We start from the raw sequence: 20,900 nt of genomic DNA on the forward strand, positions 1-20,900 counted from the left end.
AGGCATTTATAAGCTATATTTTTCAAGAATCAATCTATATAATTACTTTGAAAGTATATAAATGGATGTACCAATCCCAGATTGCCCCTTTAAAGACAATGATGGCCCTAGCGGTAATACAGTAGTGATGTGTGGGTCAGTGGAGCGGGGTGTCCCTGTGGTAATACAGTAGTGATGATGTGTGGGTCAGTGGAGCGGGGTGTCCCTGTGGTAATACAGTGTTGATGATGTGTGGGTCAGTGGAGCGGGGTGTCCCTGTGGTAATACAGTAGTGATGATGTGTGGGTCAGTGGAGCGGGGTGTCCCTGTGGTAATACAGTAGTGATGATGTGTGGGTCAGTGGAGCGGGGTGTCCCTAACAGTAATACATTAGTGATGATGTGTGGGTCAGTGGAGCGGGGTGTCCCTGTGGTAATATAGTAGTGATGATGTGTGGGTCAGTGGAGCGGGGTGTCCCTGTGGTAATACAGTAGTGATGATGTGTGGGTCAGTGGAGCGGGGTGTCCCTGTGGTAACAGTAGTGATGATGTGTGGGTCAGTGGAGCGGGGTGTCCCTAGCAGTAATACAGTAGTGATGATGTGTGGGTCAGTGGAGCGGGGTGTCCCTGTGGTAACAGTAGTGATGATGTGTGGGTCAGTGGAGCGGGGTGTCCCTAGCAGTAATACAGTAGTGATGATGTGTGGGTCAGTGGAGCGGGGTGTCCCTGTGGTAATATAGTAGTGATGATGTGTGGGTCAGTGGAGCGGGGTGTCCCTAGCAGTAATACAGTAGTGATGATGTGTGGGTCAGTGGAGCGGGGTGTCCCTGTGGTAACAGTAGTGATGATGTGTGGGTCAGTGGAGCGGGGTGTCCCTAGCAGTAATACAGTAGTGATGATGTGTGGGTCAGTGGAGCGGGGTGTCCCTGTGGTAATATAGTAGTGATGATGTGTGGGTCAGTGGAGCGGGGTGTCCCTAGCAGTAATACAGTAGTGATGATGTGTGGGTCAGTGGAGCGGGGTGTCCCTGTGGTAACAGTAGTGATGATGTGTGGGTCAGTGGAGCGGGGTGTCCCTAGCAGTAATACAGTAGTGATGATGTGTGGGTCAGTGGAGCGGGGTGTCCCTGTGGTAATACAGTAGTGATGATGTGTGGGTCAGTGGAGCGGGGTGTCCCTAGCAGTAATACAGTAGTGATGATGTGTGGGTCAGTGGAGCGGGGTGTCCCTGTGGTAACAGTAGTGATGATGTGTGGGTCAGTGGAGCGGGGTGTCCCTAGCAGTAATACAGTAGTGATGATGTGTGGGTCAGTGGAGCGGGGTGTCCCTGTGGTAATATAGTAGTGATGATGTGTGGGTCAGTGGAGCGGGGTGTCCCTAGCAGTAATACAGTAGTGATGATGTGTGGGTCAGTGGAGCGGGGTGTCCCTGTGGTAACAGTAGTGATGATGTGTGGGTCAGTGGAGCGGGGTGTCCCTAGCAGTAATACAGTAGTGATGATGTGTGGGTCAGTGGAGCGGGGTGTCCCTGTGGTAATATAGTAGTGATGATGTGTGGGTCAGTGGAGCGGGGTGTCCCTGTGGTAATATAGTAGTGATGATGTGTGGGTCAGTGGAGCGGGGTGTCCCTGTGGTAATACAGTAGTGATGATGTGTGGGTCAGTGGAGCGGGGTGTCCCTGTGGTAATATAGTAGTGATGATGTGTGGGTCAGTGGAGCGGGGTGTCCCTAGCAGTAATACAGTAGTGATGATGTGTGGGTCAGTGGAGCGGGGTGTCCCTGTGGTAATATAGTAGTGATGATGTGTGGGTCAGTGGAGCGGGGTGTCCCTGTGGTAATATAGTAGTGATGATGTGTGGGTCAGTGGAGCGGGGTGTCCCTTTGGTAATATAGTAGTGATGATGTGTGGGTCAGTGGAGCGGGGTGTCCCTGTGGTAATACAGTAGTGATGATGTGTGGGTCAGTGGAGCGGGGTGTCCCTGTGGTAACAGTAGTGATGATGTGTGGGTCAGTGGAGCGGGGTGTCCCTGTGGTAATATAGTAGTGATGATGTGTGGGTCAGTGGAGCGGGGTGTTCCTGTGGTAACAGTAGTGATTGTTCTATCCTCAGGTGGCTGATTCCATCCCAGCACAGGTCAGTTGTACTAAAGCGTCCACCGTCCGTGTGCTGTGGTGACTTCCTCCTCTTCCTCCTCAGTTCCTCAACGTTTTCCCTTCTACAACTGTTCGGCATGGAAATAGCCCCCCTCTCCTCCTCCCTCATTTTGACTGCCTGTTTGTTTCTAGTTCCAGGACTTTAAAAAGTCTGGCTCCTCCCCTGTATTCCTAATTTCTCCTCCATACAGTCTGGCTCCTCCCCTGTATTCCTAATTTCTCCTCCATACAGTCTGGCTCCTCCCCTGTATTCCTAATTTCTCCTCCATACAGTCTGGCTCCTCCCCTGTATTCCTAATTTCTCCTCCATACAGTCTGGCTCCTCCCCTGTATTCCTAATTTCTCCTCCATACAGTCTGGCTCCTCCCTGCATTCCTCATTCCTCCTCCATACAGTCTGGCTCCTCCCTGCATTCCTCATTCCTCCTCCATACAGTCGCCCTTGATTGGATCCCTCTCTCGCCTTTGATTGAGTTTCCTTGCTTTCCCTCTCTCTCAGATGGTGACTGTTGCCTAAGAACAGCACTGACTTGGCCCGACAGGAAATGATGTACGTTAAGTTGGAGAGATGGGCGAAGTTGACGTTTTGGTTGTTTCTTTTGCAGTTGCGGAGCTCGTTCAAGCAGGCGTTCAGTAAGAAGAAGGGCAACAAGCCTCAGTCTCCCCACGATGACATCGAAGAGATGACGGATTCATCGCTGCCGTCCTCGCCCAAGCTACAGCATGCTAACAGACAGGACAGCTTTCCCACACTCCTCTCCTCAGCCTCTACTACAGAGTGAGTATACTGTAATATACACACACGGCAGGTAGCCTAGCGGTTAGAGCGTTGGGTCAGTAACCGAAGGGTCGCTAGTTCGAATCCCTGAGCCGACAAGGTGAAACATCTGTCAATTTGCCCTTGAGCAAGGCACTTAACCCTAGTTGCTCAAGGGTCACTGTTGATAATGGCTGACCCTGGCCATAACCCCACTCTCCGAAGGTGTCTCGGGGGGGAGTTGGGATACGCAAAAAACACATTTCTAATACACACTTGAGCTTTTCTCAAATATAAGCACCCACCTAATTATTATTACACACACAGGCTATATCCCAATCTACATACAAAACATAATTCAGCATCTTCCATTTCTTGGCACAAATGTTGTTGTTTTCTTATGAATTCACCTGGTCTTTTCTTTTATGTCTCTTCTTTTTCACCTTGTTTCTCCATTTCACATGTCTGTCTGTCTGTCTGTCTGTACAGTAACAAGTGCTTCTGTGATAGCAAGCCCCTCCCCATGTGGATGTCAAAGAGAAGCCTAAACGGTCATGTGGTCTACAAGCACAGATCTCGGTAACAGGCAGTGTGTCGCTGTCGGGGTGTGGAGTGCTTTCATCATGCATCTCTCTTAACACCATCAAAACTCAGCCTGCTTTTTATATTTGGTTGTGTCCCAAATGGCACCATATTCCCTATTATTGTGCACTTCAGGGCCCATAGGGCTCTGGTCAAAAGTAGTGCACTATCTAGGGAATAGGGTGCCCTTTGGGACGCAACCTTTCTCTCACAAATGGCCCCAATCAGGCCACGACACAAACATATAATGCACCAGAAAGTGAGCCGCGTACACAAATATTAAAATCACGTGTTGCAGTCATGGGAGATTATATCATATTTCCGTGCTTACTGATACTGCTGGTGAATTGGCCATGTACGGAAGGCCCCTCCATCTTGCTAATATCCTCAGCTGGCCATGCATTTGCCAGATAGTGACACGAGCATGCTAGTTTAATTCACATCTGCTGTGTATGGGCCAGCTGGCAAGTTGGTTTGCCCTAATTTCTTTGGAGGACCGCTGACAGGCTTTCCTAGCCGTGGCGGGTGATGCTCATGGTGTGGGTTTTGAAGTACATTTCCCCATTTCAGATCGTAAACTCAGCTGTGACCTGCAGAGTTTGATAGTAGTGAATGGTAGTAGTAGTAGTAGCAACACTGGGACTGTAGATCGTCTTTGCTTGGTATGCCAGATGGAAAATTCCTATGATGGAGGATTCACTCATCCCCAATGCTCTCCTGATCCCTGTGTGACCCCATACCACCTGTGTGTATGTGCGTTCGTTCGTTTTCTAAGTATGTCTGCCATAACGGTTTTCTACTGACTCCAATGGATCCTCTTTGGTTTTACTGTACAGCCTAGTTCTCTCTCTCTCTCTCCCTCGGGGGTTGAGGTTCCCTGGTTCCCTCGGTGGACACTTCCCATGCCTGTACTGTACTGTACTGTACTGTACTGTACTGTATGTGTACCTATCCCTGTTTGAAGTATTTCTAGCCTGTATGTGTAACTATCCATGTTTGAAGTATTTCTAGCCTGTATGTGTAACTATCCCTGTTTGTAGTATTTCTAGCCTGTATGTGTAACTATCCCTGTTTGTGGTATTTCTAGCCTGTATGTGTAACTATCCCTTTATGTAGTATTTCTAGCCTGTATGTGTAACTATCCCAGTTTGTAGTATTTCTAGCCCTGTGACCCCTGTGTGACCCCTTGCAGGCTGTGTGAGTGCACGGAGGCGGAGGCGGAGATCATCCTGCAGCTGAAGAATGAGCTGAGGGAGAAGGAACTGAAGCTGACAGACATCCGCCTGGAGGCTCTTAGCTCCGCCCACCACCTGGACCAGATCCGAGAGGCCATGAACCGTATGCAGGTGAGGAACCAGGTAGCCTGCTAAACGAATGCACAACCCAAACCATGGGGGACCACCAATGTGAATTAGCACTGATTTATATATAAAATCTCTAATTGTACATAAAGCCTTCTATTGTTGTGTTTAACACTAATCCAGTCATCTCTTATCTGTTGTTTTATCTGTATGTATATTGTTTATGCTGTAAAAAATACTTCAGGAAGGAGACATTATTGGGTCGCACCCAGAGAGACCTGTTTCCCAGGGGCCAGTGAGCCGTGACACTACGCAGTTAGGGAGCTAATACCAGTGTTTGGGGATTGTTCTGGCTCTTTGATGCCATGCCAGGGGTGTCTGGGGGGGTCGGGGGGGTCAGTGGGGGGTCAGGGGGAGGCTTGTGCGCGTCTCTTGCTCTCACCGGGGCCACGGAAGCCAACAATCCGCGATGCCACCGTGGTCAATTTACAATTTAACCACTCAGACCGCTAATTAGGCTTAGCTGTACCATACACCCAATCACCTTTCTGGTAGAGCACTGACAATGAAGCTCGTGACAAAGAACGGGGGGACAGTGGCTTGGCCGTTGATGTCAACTCCCATGACAAAACGGCAACAACTGGAGAAGTCAGCGCTCTCTCCTCAGATGTGTAGATAATCTACCCAGGCCCTTAATCTGGGGTTTAGACTTGTGAACAGCCCAGTACAAAGAGCTCTGGTGAGATTAAAGGGGCTCTCACAGCCAACAATGAGGCTAATACTGATCCACAATGATAACTATGGCCAGTCTGAGTGCAAGGACATTTCCATATTCTCCTAATCGGTTTACCTCTCAGTATAATTATTTTATTTTACATGGGGTTGGGTTTAGTTTCTGGATTGCTCTATAAAAGCGTCCATTTGTGGTGATGTCATTGTCTCCCAACAGGTAGTGTAGGCCTACATGATGAGTTATAACCATAGAAATATAATTACTAGACAGGACACTCAATACGGTCACTGGTCCACTCATCACAGAACATTGACTTGAATGGGAATGTCCGTTCTGGTAATTCTGTTTCTATGGTTTAGAACAGCATCTGTCAGGAAACGCCGACAGTGACATTTAGAATATCCTCCTGATGTTTATTCTCTATCATTGGGCAGAACGAGATCGAGCTGCTGAAAGCGGAAAACGACCGGCTCAAGACGGGAGGCACCACGCCAGCCGCCACGCCTGCCAAGACGGGCCGGCCGCCCTCAGAGACTTCCAGCACATCCTCATCCTCCTCGCGCCAATCTCTGGGCCTGTCCCTCAACAACCTCAACATCACAGACACCATCATGTCAGGTGAGCCACAGCTCTGGGCCTGTCCCTCAACAACCTCAACATCACAGACACCATCATGTCAGGTGAGCCACAGCTCTGGGCCTGTCCCTCAACAACCTCAACATCACAGACACCATCATGTCAGGTGAGCCACAGCTCTGGGCCTGTCCCTCAACAACCTCAACATCACAGACACCATCATGTCAGGTGAGCCACAGCTCTGGGCCTGTCCCTCAACAACCTCAACATCACAGACACCATCATGTCAGGTGAGCCACAGTTCTGGGCCTGTCCCTCAACAACCTCAACATCACAGACACCATCATGTCAGGTGAGCCACAGCTCTGGGCCTGTCCCTCAACAACCTCAACATCACAGACACCATCATGTCAGGTGAGCCACAGCTCTGGGCCTGTCCCTCAACAACCTCAACATCACAGACACCATCATGTCAGGTGAGCCACAGCTCTGGGCCTGTCCCTCAACAACCTCAACATCACAGACACCATCATGTCAGGTGAGCCACAGCTCTAGGCCTGTCCCTCAACAACCTCAACATCACAGACACCATCATGTCAGGTGATCCACCACAGCCCCATGACTCTACAACTCAGTAGAACAGTTTACATTATATTATCCTGGATGATGGTTTAGTAGAAGAATATACAATATATTTTCCTGGATGATGATTTAGTAGAAAATATGCAATATATTGTCCTGGATGAAGGTGAGCCACCACAGCACGTTTGTCCATGTAGAGCAGGGTTCTTCAATTCCGGTCCTGGAGGGCCGAAACACCTCTGTTTTTCATCCTCTCCTTCTAATCAGGGGCTAATTCAGACCTGGGACACCAAGTGAGTGCAATTAACTACCAGGTAGAAATAAAAAACAGAAGTGTTTCGGCCCTCCAAGAGCATCAATCAAGCAGACGTCAGAACATAACTCCTCGGAGAGTTGTGAGTGTGTGTGTGAGTGACTGAGAGAGAGAGAGCGAGAGAGAGAGAGAGAGAGAGAGAGAGAGAGAGAGAGAGAGAGAGAGAGAGAGAGAGAGAGAGAGAGAGAGAGAGAGAGAGAGAGAGAGAGAGAGAGAGAGAGAGAGAGAGAGAGAGAGAGAGAGAGAGACTAATTAAACCTTGTATACTCCTCTTCTCCGAGTCCGTCCTCGTCGATGAGTGGAACGCTCGTTGGTCTACTCGTCTGTCCTGTAATTAAAATAGAACACTCTCAGAGGACTTTGGGGCTGTTTAATTGATGGGGGGATGAGTTGGGAGCAGCAGCGCGTGGGAAGACGAGTGGCAGAGGGCCCTTATCACCCCTGCACAGAGCCTGTGTGCCAGCAAGCCAGCCCAATGCAAAGTAGTTCCCCTTCCTCCCCAGTTCAATGGAAATAAAGCAGAGCGAGAGAAAAATAACCTGTTTATAATTCATATCTGGAGCTCCTAGCGAAGTAACTTTTCCAGCCTGACAACCATGTCTTGCAAACAGGCAGAGGGACCGCTCTATATTACATTTAGTCTCTGTTGTTTCTTCATCTCTATTTTTCAGACGCTTTTATTACAGAGATGTTTTTCCCCAAGATTGCTTCCTCCCTTGATAGATAGTTGTGTTTGTGCCTACAGATATTCTCCTGGACGATGGTTATGAGGGCAATCTACGCAAAGAGGGGCGCAGTGTCCGCATTGTGGTCACAATCAACAGTGGCTCCAATAAGACAAAGGTAACTAATGAGAGATGCAGTGAGGGAAAAGTATTTGATCCCCTGCTGATTTTGTACGTTTGCCCACTGACAGAGACATGATCAGTCTATAATTTTAATGGTAGGTTTATTTGAACAGTGAGAGACAGAATAACAACAAAATAATCCAGAAAAACGCATGTCAAGAATGTTATAAATTGATTTGCATTTTAATGAGGGAAATAAGTATTTGACCCCCTCTCAATCAGAAAGATTTCTGGCTCCCAGGTGTCTTTTATACAGGTAACGAGCTGAGAATAGGAACACACTCTTAAAGGGAATGCTCCTAATCTCAGTTTGTTACCTGTATAAAAGACACCTGTCCACAGAAGCAATCAATCAATCAGATTCCAAACTCTCCACCATGGCCAAGACCAAATAGCTCTCCAAGGATGTCAGGGACAAGATTGTAGACCTACACAAGGCTGGAATGGGCTACAAGACCATCACCAAGCAGCTTGGTGAGAAGGTGACAACAGTTGGTGCGATTATTCGCAAATGGAAGAAACACAAAATAACTGTCAATCTCCCTCGGCCTGGGGCTCCATGCAAGATCTCACCTCGTGAAGTTCTAATGATCATGAGAACGGTGAGCAATCAGCCCAGAACTACTCGGGAGGGTCTTGTCAATGATCTCAAGGCAGCTGGGTCCATAGTCACCAAGAAAACAATTGGTAACACACTACGCCGTGAAGGACTGAAATCCTGCAGCGCCCGCAAGGTCTCCCTGCTCAAGAAAGCACATATACAGGGCCGTCTGAAGTTTGCCAATGAACATCTGAATGATTCAGAGGAGAACTGGGTGAAAGTGTTGTGGTCAGATGAGACCAAAATCGAGTTCTTTGGCATCAACTCAACTCGCCGTGTTTGGAGGAGGAGGAATGCTGCCTATGACCCCAAGAACACCATCCCCACTGTCAAACATGGAGGTGCAAACATTATGCTTTGGGGGTGTTTTTCTGCTAAGGGGACAGGACAACTTCACCGCATCAAAGGGACGATGGACGGGGCCATGTACCGTCAAATCTTGGGTGAGAACCTACTTCCCTCAGCCAGGGCATTGAAAATGGGTCGTGGATGGGTATTCCAGCATGACAATGACCCAAAACACATGGCCAAGGCAACAAAGGAGTGGCTCAAGAAGAAGCACATTAAGGTCCTGGAGTGGCCTAGCCAGTCTCCAGACCTTAATCCCATAGAAAATCTGTGGACGGAGCTGAAGGTTCGAGTTGCCAAACGTCAGCCTCGAAACCTTAATGACTTGGAGAAGATCTGCAAAGAGGAGTGGGACAAAATCCCTCCTGAGATGTGTGCAAACCTGGTGGCCAACTACAAGAAACGTCTGACCTCTGTGATTGCCAACAAGGGTTTTGCCACCAAGTACTAAGTCATGTTTTGCAGAGGGGTCAAATACTTATTTCCTTCATGAAAATGCAAATCAATTTATAACATTTTTGACATGCGTTTTTCTGGATTTTTTTGTTGTTATTCTGTCTCTCACTGTTCAAATAAACCTACCATTTAAGTTATAGACTGATCACGACTGATCACGTCTTTGGCAGTGGGCAAACGTACAAAATCAGCAGGGGATCAAATACTTTTTTCCCTCACTGTAGGTGCCTAGAATAACAATGTGAGAATCTTATGCTGTCGTATAATCAGATGCTTCGGTACCAGCGCTTGACTTGGGCAGGAACTCACCGGAGCCGAGTACCGGCACCTAATTTCTTCTCCTGCTTGAGCTCCTGTTCCTCTCATAAAACATTAGCTCAAAAGTATTGTGGAGCTCCTGCACCTTAATATAAACAGTACCGGCAACCAAAATAAATACCGGCATCTATTTCAGTCCAAGTCACTGTTCGGTGCAACAATTTTGTCACTTATTTTCATTAATGTCAATCAATCAATCAAATGTATTTATAAAGCCCTTTTTACATCAGCAGATGTCACAAAGTGCTATACAGAAACCCAGCCTAAAACCCCAAACAGCAAGCAATGCAGAGGTAGAAGGAAAAACTCTCTAGAAAGGCAGAAACCTAGGAAGAAACCTAGAGAGGAACCAGGCTCTGAGGGGTGGCCAGTCCTCTCCTGGCTGTACTGGGTAGAGAGGAACCAGGCTCTGAGGGGTGGCCAGTCCTCTCCTGGCTGTACTGGGTAGAGAGGAACCAGGCTCTGAGGGGTGGCCAGTCCTCTCCTGGCTGTACTGGGTAGAGAGGAACCAGGCTCTGAGGGGTGGCCAGTCCTCTCCTGGCTGTACTGGGTAGAGAGGAACCAGGCTCTGAGGGGTGGCCAGTCCCCTTCTGGTCTCTGACATCCTACATTTTCTAATTCCCTATCGTACACTCAGGGTATGCAAAGCCAGGAGTACCTCATTGGTTCCATCGGCGTGAGTGGAAAGACCAAGTGGGATGTGCTAGATGGAGTAATCAGACGATTATTCAAGGTAAAACCTCCTTCCCCTGCTCACCATATGATCAAATCACTGACTGAACCCTACAGACGAAAAACCAAATATGAAGCGCTCCATTTCCAAATATATATATATATATATTTAAGTGTGTATAGCAGGAATTTTATGGGTGAAAGATAGTTGAGTCAGACTCTTGCTTCTTGTTTTTAATGAGGAAGTGTCATGTTTATCTCAATAGTCACAGAAAGCTCACGATATATGGTTCTTCATCTGTATGATTGACAGAATATGTATTTGTTGTGGAAACATATATGGATAAACACTGAGATAGAATGTGTCTTTATCTTAAAATCCTATTTGGCCATTTCCCCTCCAGGAGTATGTGTTCCGGGTGGACCCACTGACCAGCCTGGGCCTGAACTCGGACAGTATAGTGTGCTACAGGATGGGTGATGTGGTGCGAGCCCACGCCTCTGAACTGCCTGAAATGCTGCCCTGTGGCTACCTGGTGGGGGACAACAACGTCATCAGCGTCAACCTCAAAGGTACTAGGATGGCCCAGACTAATGGCATGATGCATTTGACTGTTTCTATTATTGTGTGTTTATGTATTACTGTACGTCCTACATCCTTTTAAGGACATGAACAAACACATTTCCCCTTGCTGGGATAATAACGTTTATTAAATCAAAATACCACAGATATAGGAAGGGCTTTGAGTCTTGACCATAAGACCTGACCAGGAACAACCCAGGGCCCTATCTATAGGATGGCACATTTCCAACCATGACAAAATGGAACCCCAGAAGGTTTAAATAGAAGGTCCAAAAGCTTCTTAATCCTGACATGACACTACCCTCATGCACATAGAAAAGCACTTCGGACACTTCAGTCAACTTTCTGCTCCTGAATGGGCAAAGGTGGTGTTTTAAATGGACTAACATCAGCTTCCATTTTTATTCACCAGAGCAAAAAAGTAGACAACACGTCCTTTATTTCACCCGCATGTTGGCTGCTATATTCCTGTGGTCGTAATGGCCGCTTCTCTCCCATAGTCACAACAGTGGCCATCAGCAGGAAATGTAGTGGGCCAGGCCTGAACTGGGTGCCATTGAATCCGGTGTCAGCACTCTGCACTACAGTTGTGTTTTCACTGGAGGAGTAGTGTCCAAGCTCCCATCCACAGTCAATTATAGTTACTCTGCAGTCATTGAAGCTGAATTATAGTTACTCTGCAGTCATTGAAGCTGAATTGAATCTAAACGACACTGTGTGATCCATCATGAGAAAAGCTGCTTCACTGTCGCATTTGAGTAGAGTGTGGCGGGGCCTATCATTCAACACGTCTTGGTGTTGGTTCTCCATTTGAATGGACGACTCTAAACAAACTCCTTTGCACCATTCATATGCTTATTGCTAACCAACACTTATTTGTAGAATGCTGGCCGATGAGCTTGAGATGGTCTCATAAATGTGATTTATTCCGCCAGGGTCTATTAAATGCATCGCTATTCAGCACTAATGAATTGTGTTTCAGGGACTGATTTGTTGTGTAATGTGGTGTGTTGCAGTACGGTCTATAATTGTTCACATTTCAGTGTGACAAACTGCAATTAGCTACACAACCTGAGCAGCTATGTATATTAAAACATGAAATCACAGCCCACTGACCTGCAGCTGACTTCTGGGGCCGTATCAAGCATCATAGAGTAGGAGTGCTGATCTGGGATCAGGTCCCCCCTGTCCATGTATTCTTATTCATTGTGATCTAAAAGGCAAAACCGATCCTAAATCAGCGCTCATACTCTGAGACACTTGATACATACGGCACCTGACGTCCCAGTCCGATGTCCCAGAGAGTTGCACCATAAACAATAATCAACTCGTCTTCCCATTTCTCATGATTTATTATATGTTAACATAATGGATTGGCCATCGCACTGTCACAATGCATTTCATTATTAGAATGTATGTGCTATTACCTGAGTGAATGAACTCACTTAATTAATTCCATTTGTTTTAGAATGGCATGAATTCTATTCAGTCAACACAGGTTGTGAGAGGCTATGATCCATACAGTATACCGTTAGCATGATAATATCCTGTATTATTAGCACCTAGTATCATCAGACAATCACGTCTCCTCCTGCAGGTGTGAAGGAGAACAGCATAGACAGCCTGGTTTTTGACACCCTCATCCCCAAGCCCATCATCCAGAGATACCTCAACCTGCTCATGGAGCATCGCCGCATCATCCTCTCTGGCCCCAGCGGCACTGGGAAGTCATTCCTGGCCAGCAAGCTGGCAGAGTTCCTCGTCACCAAGTCTGGTCGAAAGGTCACGGAGAGCAACTTGGCTAGCTTCAACGTGGACCAGAAATCCAGCAAGGTAAGAAAACACTCAGCCAAGAGTATTAAGGAGCTAGTCGCTAAGGAGTCGGCATATTTGTCTATAATCGCCTCGTTTGGCACTGTACAGTATATCAAGGACAGTGGTCCTATTTCAAAGACAAAGTAGCACTTACTTACTGAATAATGGACACATCTTTAAGCTCACTGTGTGTTGTTTCTGTGCAGGACCTGCATCAGTACCTATCCAGCCTGGCGGAGCAGTGCAGCTCTGAGGAGAGCGAGACGGAGCTGCCCACTGTGGTCATACTGGACAACCTCCACCACATCGGCTCGCTCAGCGACATCTTCAACGGATTCCTCAACTACAAGTACCACAAATGGTGAGTGTAGCTCCACCCACCGGCACATGAAGCAAGTCTAGCCGCTATAGGATGATGATGATGGTGGTGGTGGTGATGATGGTGGTAGTGATGATGGTGGTGATGATGGTGGTGATGATGTTGGTGATGATGGTGGTGATGATGTTGGTGGTGATGGTGATGTAATGGTAGTGATGATGGTGGTGATGATGTTGGTGATGATGGTGGTGATGATGTTGGTGATGATGTTGGTGATGATGTTGGTGATGATGTTGGTGATGATGGTGGTGATGATGGTGGTGATGATGGTGGTGATGATGGTGGTGATGATGGTGGTGATGATGTTGGTATGATGGTGGTGGCGATGTTGGTGATGGTGGTGGTGATGATTGTGTCTAACTCAAATACAACAGTTAGAGTTTATGTGTCTATAGTGTGGTGTGGCAGTTTCACTGTGAACACTGAGATTCTAAACCTCTGTAGCTCAGCTGGTAGAGCACGGCGCTTGTAACGCCAAGGTAGTGGGTTCGATCCCCGGGACCACCCATACACAAAAAATGTATGCACGCATGACTGTAAGTCGCTTTGGATAAAAGCGTCTGCTAAATGGCATATTATTATTATTTATTTATTATAAACCAACAACCATGCAATTCGTATTCTATTCAAGATAGTTAACCTACTGTTCCCTGCTAAGCACAATCACTGTTGTGAAAGGAAAGGTAAATATCCTTATTGCCTGGCCCTGGTATGTAACTGCACTGTCCTCAGTATAATTGCATATTGTTTTGTGTTGTCTGCAGCCCGTATGTGATTGGAACCATGAACCAGGGAGTGTCTTCCTCTCCCAACCTTGAGCTTCACCATAATTTCAGGTATGTGTACCCTCACCAACACTCAGACCAGGATTCAAAAGATTAATTTGCTCTTTGCTTTGTTTTTCCTGTGCAGACAACGTATTCAAGCAGATTTTTGCTAACTAACTTTATTTTGGGGCCTTTTTCAACAATATGATGTGCTGTGTTATTTTAAAAAGGGTTACTTTTTTGTTGTTGTTGTTGGTAACTCGGTTAAAAATGAATCAATAGTCAATAGTAGAACTACCAATAAGAACATTGTGATTATGTACAGTATTTCATCAGCATTTCATTCCTGCTTCCACTACTAGAGATAGTAACACCACCACCAGTCCTACTGCCAGAAAATGTCTTTCAAACCATTGATCTGTCAGTCAACTTCAGATATTACAGATTAGAACTTAGAATACATATGTTATATCCTGGGAGCACAGTAATTAAAGCTGCAATATGTTACTTTTTGGGTGACCAAATTCACAGAGAAATATAGATCTGTCATTCTCATTGAAAGCAAGTCTAAGAAGTGGTAGATCTGTTCTATGTGCGCTATTTCTGTGTTTCCCGTTCTTAAGTTGAGTTTTTGCGTCTTTTACTTTGGTTTTGTACACCAGCTTCAAACAGCTGAAAATACAATATTTTTGGTTATGGGAAAGATATTTCACAGTGGTTTAGATGGTACAATGATTCTCTACACTATACTTGCTTGTTTTGTCACAAACTGAAATTAGGCGAACTATTAGAATTTTAGTAACCAGAAAATGGCAGAGCGATTTCTGCATAGTGCATCTTAAACTTGGCTAATTAGCTTCACTAATTTGACTGATTTAAATTAGAGGCTAACACACCTGGTCATTTTTTACGATAATGAGGTCTAATGTGGCGCCAGATATATTTGTCATTGGGTGCAAAATCACTCATTTATTAACATTTTCATCACACTGTCACCATCGAGTGTACAGGAAACAGCCCAGTATTTCATAGAATGCCAGGAGGCCAAATGTGGCACAACCTCCTTCCTGACTATGAGATGTAATTACAATACAGAATGATCAAACCAGAGTGCCAGCCTCAGAACAAGCAGTCATCTTTACTATGACAACTGACGACAGAGCAGTCATCACCAATGGGGCTTTATTTGGGATACAGATTTCTAAAATATGCCAAACATCCTTCCTTCAAAGGACATTTCTATGAATGTAATTTAAGAAAGATCCAAAACATCATAATTATCTTTGGGCCAAACTTGCGTGGAATTTCCCTAATGCTGAATTCCAAATCAACCCCTAGTGTAATTCTCCCTGGGCACACACAGATCTGAAAGAATTAGATCGAGGTATAAGAAACGTGGTGCTTCTTTCCTTTCGATAGGCTGGTTGGAATAACCACCATATCCAATCATTTCAGATCTACCGGAATCATGTAGCGCTGTAGCCTCCAATGCCGTCACAGCTGCTCCATAGAGTGTGATGTCTTACATGATGTCTCGTCATCCTTCTCCGTGTCTCCAGGTGGGTGCTGTGTGCCAACCACACAGAGCCAGTCAAGGGTTTCCTGGGCCGATTTCTGCGCAGGAAGCTGATCGAGACGGAGATCGACAGGAACATGCGCAGCAATGACCTCATCAAGATCATCGACTGGATCCCCAAGACGTGGCAGCACCTCAACGGCTTCCTGGAGGCCCACAGCTCCTCAGACGTCACCATCGGTTAGACAATGCACGCACGCACACGCACACTTTGAGTTCACATCTTTCTAATGATAGTTTGAACATTGCACATATGACACTTAATAAGTCCATTTTGGTGTTGTGACCTTGGCTGTGTGAGATAATGCCTTGATCAAACTGAAATGCCCTGCATGGTCAATCTGACGTCTGCATTGGCCGTGCAGCATTTATGGTGATATGGCCTCTGCAGAAGTCAGGGCATTCATACTTCTTGCTCTTCGCGGAGCAGAGCAGAGCAGAGCTGTTGTCAAGGAAGTGAGTTTGTGTTTATACAGGACCTCCGGCCCCCACCTACTGTCAACCAATCATGTCAATGCGGCGCTATACAGAGCCCTCCGCATTGTAAAAAAAAATTGAGAGGCGAATGGCGATGCGGTACAGAGCTCAATTTGGCCTCTGCGTGCCTCCGTAGGCTCCGCAATTGCATCACATCATCCATACGGAGCCTCTGACCAAATTTTCCAATCAAGCATAAATTGTCTCTGACCCCACCAACCACACTGAATGTGTTGTGTTCTGCCTACAGGTCCACGGCTCTTCCTGTCCTGCCCTATGGATGCAGATGGCTCGCGAGTGTGGTTCACTGACCTATGGAACTACTCCCTGGTGCCCTACCTGCTGGAAGCCGTTAGAGAAGGGCTCCAGGTGGGTACAGACGGAGGTCAAAGGACACAAAGTAGAGGTGTACTGGTGTAGGGTGAAGTTGACCCTATCATTAGCGTCTAAGATTTCTCCCTTCGCTTAACTCATTGCTTGTTTTGTGGCCACCATTACAGCTGTATGGCAAGAGGGCGGCGTGGGAGGACCCGTCCAAGTGGGTGAAGGACACCTACCCCTGGAGATCTGCCTCCTTGCAGCACGACAGCCAGGCCCTGCTCCAGTTACGGCCAGAGGACGTGGGCTACGACGGCTACTGCTCCACCAAAGAGGGCGCCTCCTCCAAACAAGCGTCCCAGAGCGACACGGAAGGAGACCCACTGGTAAGGAGAAATTAAAACAAAGCCCTGAGGGTCCAGTATGGGGATGTCATTTCATTTCTGAAGAAGGCCACTGAAGGCCGAAACGTCAATCTTTTAAACTTTGAAAGTCTAATAAAACGAGGTATTTTTAATGGTGAGCTAGCGTTGCACCTTTTCCTGTCCAATTATTTAATTTCCTTCAATCATGTTTCGGAGCACCGTGTCAGCGTTAAACATTAGTGAAGATAATTAAGTTGCTGCCCTGAACCCTTCTTTCAGCATTTCAGTTTTACAGTCCTAGGACTGAGCACCACTTCAGTGGTCCAGAAAATATATAAATCTTGGTTAGAGAGCCAGCACACCACACTGATGAAGTTCTAACTCTAATAGCTGATTTTAGTGACCGTTTTATTTGTACAGTGATATGTAAAATAGAGTGATATGAAAAGAGAGTTTGCTAAGAGAGTTTGACGTTTACTGAAGCTAAGTGAAGTAACATAAAGAAGACCATGTTGGTGGACATATGGTTGTATATTTTTTTATGGGGAAGATTACGTGCAAAAAAATATATATAAATAAATAATAATAAAATAAAATAAAAAGGGACATCATTGAGGTGGAAGCTAGTTTCCAAGGATACCAACGACAAACGTGATTATCTTTTGAAAGAAGGAAAGAGAAGGGGGGATTTAAACACACAACCCATTTAGCTCTGAAGGGGGGATTTAAACACACAACCCATTTAGCTCTGAAGGGGGGATTTAAACACACAACCCATTTAGCTCTGAAGGGGGGATTTAAACACACAACCCATTTAGCTCTGAAAGGAGGATTTAAAAACGCAACCCATTTAGCTCTGAAAGTGGAATTTAAAGACAACCCATTTAGCTCTGAAAGGGGGATTTAAACACAAAACCCATTTAGCTCTGACATTTCAGCAGCTCGTTATTCGGATGACTACACTTTAATTCCACTTTGTGCATGATAACCAGTGCGGTGGGCAATTCCTGGGGAGTTGAATAGGAATGGGCTTTCTCTGCTGGCCACTTAATCCTCAACACATGACTGTGTAATCATCAGAGTAGGCCGGCACGGAGCTGCCCAGCCCTGGCCGCTCGTCACCTTACAGACCCACCAGTACCATTACAGGGAAAATGAAGACCACTGTGCCAGGTGCTTTCCATATATGGTAGGAATGGGTCACTCCGTTCCTCAGGGGCTCAAGGATCGGCTGGTTTTTCATTTTTCTTTTAAAACCACGTCTGATGTAGACCTGAGGAACCAGGTGTGTGCACTTGTGTGCAATTAAGCGCGAGGCAAGTGGGAAAATCAGCTGACACTCGGGGCCCCTGGGGTCTATCCCTGATAAAGGGTCACTGCAATGTCACCTTAATGATAAACTTCCCAACAATGAAAATACCCTGTCTAATACCTCATAGTTCTGAAAGTGGACTTTGAATAGCTTTGTGGTGTTGTCTCTCTTTCTGTTAACCAGTCTTTTTATTGGTTGTGTGTTTTCTGTGTTTTCCAGATGAACATGCTAATGAGACTGCAGGAGGCGGCCAACTACTCCAGCGCGCAGAGCTGCGACAGCGACAGCGCCAGTCACCATGACGACCAGCTGGACTCATCGCTGGAGTCGACGCTCTAGACGAGAGCTCGGAGAGGAGACTTCAGATGGAGTGACGGAGCGGAGCGCTTTTCAGCGTGGCGTCAGCGAGACGTGGCGGCTCGAACGCTTCCAGGCACCCCACACATAAGACAGAGAGATGTGTGTAGTCAGGAGATATCTGTTAGGGGGGTCGGGGGGAGTAAACCCTCTTTGACAAAATGGAGTAGAGTTTTGTGTTTGGTTGAGACACATTTCTCAATTTCTCCACTGGATGTGGCATCTCAAGATGCAGGCTGCACGTACACAGTGAGAGACAATTATGTCTGTAGTTCTACACCATAAAACTGGAATTGACATTGTAGTTTTATTTATGTTGATTCACGGTTGTTGTATTAACTACAGATGTTTACAAGGGCAAATTCTGGTTTTGTTTACTAAGGTGCTGAACAAAAAAGGCACACATCCCTCCCGTCAAACCCTGACCTCAGACGAGCCACATGGTGCTGGTCCCGTGCCTAAACCTGTCCCTGGTTTACAGGCAACGCCAAGACCCTTGCTACCCCACTCGCCAACAAGCACAAAAAGAGCATTGTGTGTCGTCCAACCAACTGCTACTGTGAAAGAATGGGCGGGTGCCAATGTTACCGTTTGATTTACTGCCAAGTGCACCGTGACGCGTCCGTCCACATCCACAAACAGAGTCCTTTTGGGCTTTTCACACTAGCAGACCAGTTGTTCACCCCTTTCCTTAAAAGATCGACAGCACTATACCAACAGATGGGTTCTAAAGTGAGTGATGGCTCCTTCAATCCAAGGGCCAGGTCAAGAACAAGCCTGATATTGGTGCTTTCTAACTGCAAAGCTGTGTGATACAGGGGGTGTATTACTTCAGCCTTTGGCTCCCTGCTGACCATCCTGAGTGGATAGGGAATTGACAGGAACACACACTTCCTGACACACAACCATTCGAATGAAGTTGTCCCATATCGTCTCAGTGGGTGCTTTAATCTTAGTATAGTAAAGGAGAGTTTTATAACTACTTTTAGGCCAAAATCTCTCACAAATCCTGTCAAAAAGTATGTTGCCCAAAACCATCCACTTCTGTTTCTGACAGTAATATTGTACAAGCATAATGGCTGTTATACTGTATTTGCAAGTAGAACTGACCAATTGTATAAAAGTTCAAATGGGTGGGCATTTATTTGTTGTTGCTTTTACCCAGTTGAGCTGGGTTCACTTGAACTGTCATGAGCACAACCCGACCCTTTTGATTTTATAGCCTAAGGAGCATGTTTTAAGCTTTCTAGGGGGGAACATTTGAAGGAGACTTTTACTTTTACATAACAGCGTGTGGTAGGGACAGAAGCCATTTTGGATTTTGATTGTCCTTCCTCCATTAATGAGTGGGTTGGTTTTGCACAGTTTGAGTGGGGGTGTAAATAATAAAGTGAATCAGAGATGCATTCTTCCCTGTTGATGTTATATTACGCTTAACTCGCTGAGAATTATTGTACGTTGCAAAAAAAAATACAAAATAGTAATGCAAAAACCAACAAGCTGTCAGAAACAGGTGTATGTCTTGTGATGATTGGTTGTCTTGCCTATGCAGGAGGCATACGATGTACAGTATGATATTTTTTTTAAATAACGCCGTATATTAATGTCCACAAAATCACTGATTTGGGGAGCAAAACATTCAATTTATCAAGAAAAGCAAATCTGGTCATTGTCACAGCTTTCCCTTTTGTGTATTCTCTGGAACTAGTATTTGGTTACTCATACCCCTATTCAACAGGCGAAAATTCACTTCCCAAAGCATTACACTGTGACATTTATTTACTTCCCAAAGCATTACACTGTAACATTTCTGAATTTACTTTAATTCAGTCTTTTATTCACCGGTTTTAGTAGAGTCCGATTTTTTTGTCATCCCATTCTGAGGTACTGTTTGCTTGCTGTTGTGCTATTTACAATTCCAAATAACAGGTGCTACTGGTCAACTAAATCTATCAGATTCCATTTTCTGCAGACAATGTTGTCACAACCTCAGGAGAAGCAACAAAGCCTCTTGTTGTCATCACATGGCTGTGACAAATTTATTTTCTGTTTTGTTTTTGCATGCATCATTGTTGGTCTACGCCATCAGCCTGCATCTAAACCTAGAGCCTGACACACACACACACACACACACACACACACACACACACACACACACACACACACACCCTCTCACCCACCCACACACACGCACACACACACACACACACTCACACCCATCCACACCCTCACACCCACCCACACACACACACACATTCACTCACTCACACACACCCACCCACACCCTCTCACCCACCCACGCACACCCACACACACTCATGCACGAAAGCACACACTCAAGCACACATGCATGCACGCACTGTCGGTAAGACATAGCTCCCTTCCAACACAGCAGAAATCTATTCATGATCACGTGCACTCCTCCCTGCTCCTCTAGTACACCATCAGTTGCCTAGTTAACCAAAAGTTTTCACAACCCAAACAGTGTACCGTTATGTCATTGTGACACCAATCAATTGCAATTACATCTTAGTTGAAAACATTGCATTTACTACTTTGAGAGAAGAGTTTCTTTTTTGGTGAAACATTTGTCCTTAAATGTTTTATATTTTGTACATTTGTATGTAACATATCGTGTAAATAGACAGAGACAGCGATTTAAATCATCTGGAGGGATTTTGTAGTCTTTGTAAAGCCCTAATAAATGGTATTTGGTGTCACATGAGCAAACAGAA

General features: G+C 46.0%; 1 protein-coding gene across 3 annotated transcripts in view; it reads left to right on the forward strand.

Annotated features, from left to right (window-relative positions):
* The window catches only part of LOC311139752 (neuron navigator 3-like), a 78,357-nt gene extending 57,457 nt beyond the window's left edge, over positions 1 to 20,900 (forward strand). The window contains exons 18-31 of one of the 3 annotated variants that reach the window (XM_084174691.1): positions 2,087 to 2,110; positions 2,735 to 2,907; positions 4,661 to 4,814; positions 5,937 to 6,120; positions 7,719 to 7,816; positions 10,182 to 10,277; positions 10,621 to 10,789; positions 12,397 to 12,632; positions 12,821 to 12,975; positions 13,758 to 13,829; positions 15,320 to 15,516; positions 16,064 to 16,182; positions 16,314 to 16,517; positions 18,028 to 20,900. In XM_084174691.1, coding sequence (XP_084030817.1) covers positions 2,087 to 2,110; positions 2,735 to 2,907; positions 4,661 to 4,814; positions 5,937 to 6,120; positions 7,719 to 7,816; positions 10,182 to 10,277; positions 10,621 to 10,789; positions 12,397 to 12,632; positions 12,821 to 12,975; positions 13,758 to 13,829; positions 15,320 to 15,516; positions 16,064 to 16,182; positions 16,314 to 16,517; positions 18,028 to 18,147 — 2,001 coding nt within the window. In that variant the 3' untranslated portion in view covers positions 18,148 to 20,900. Of the gene's footprint in view, positions 1 to 2,086; positions 2,111 to 2,734; positions 2,908 to 4,660; positions 4,827 to 5,936; positions 6,121 to 7,718; positions 7,817 to 10,181; positions 10,278 to 10,620; positions 10,790 to 12,396; positions 12,633 to 12,820; positions 12,976 to 13,757; positions 13,830 to 15,319; positions 15,517 to 16,063; positions 16,183 to 16,313; positions 16,518 to 18,027 lie in introns of all 3 variants that reach the window. The other 2 variants (XM_084174692.1, XM_084174693.1) reach the window with 2 other exon arrangements.

This window comes from Coregonus lavaretus (genome assembly GCF_964263955.1).
Source record: "Coregonus lavaretus genome assembly, chromosome: 13".
NCBI classification, from domain to species: Eukaryota; Metazoa; Chordata; class Actinopteri; order Salmoniformes; family Salmonidae; genus Coregonus; species Coregonus lavaretus.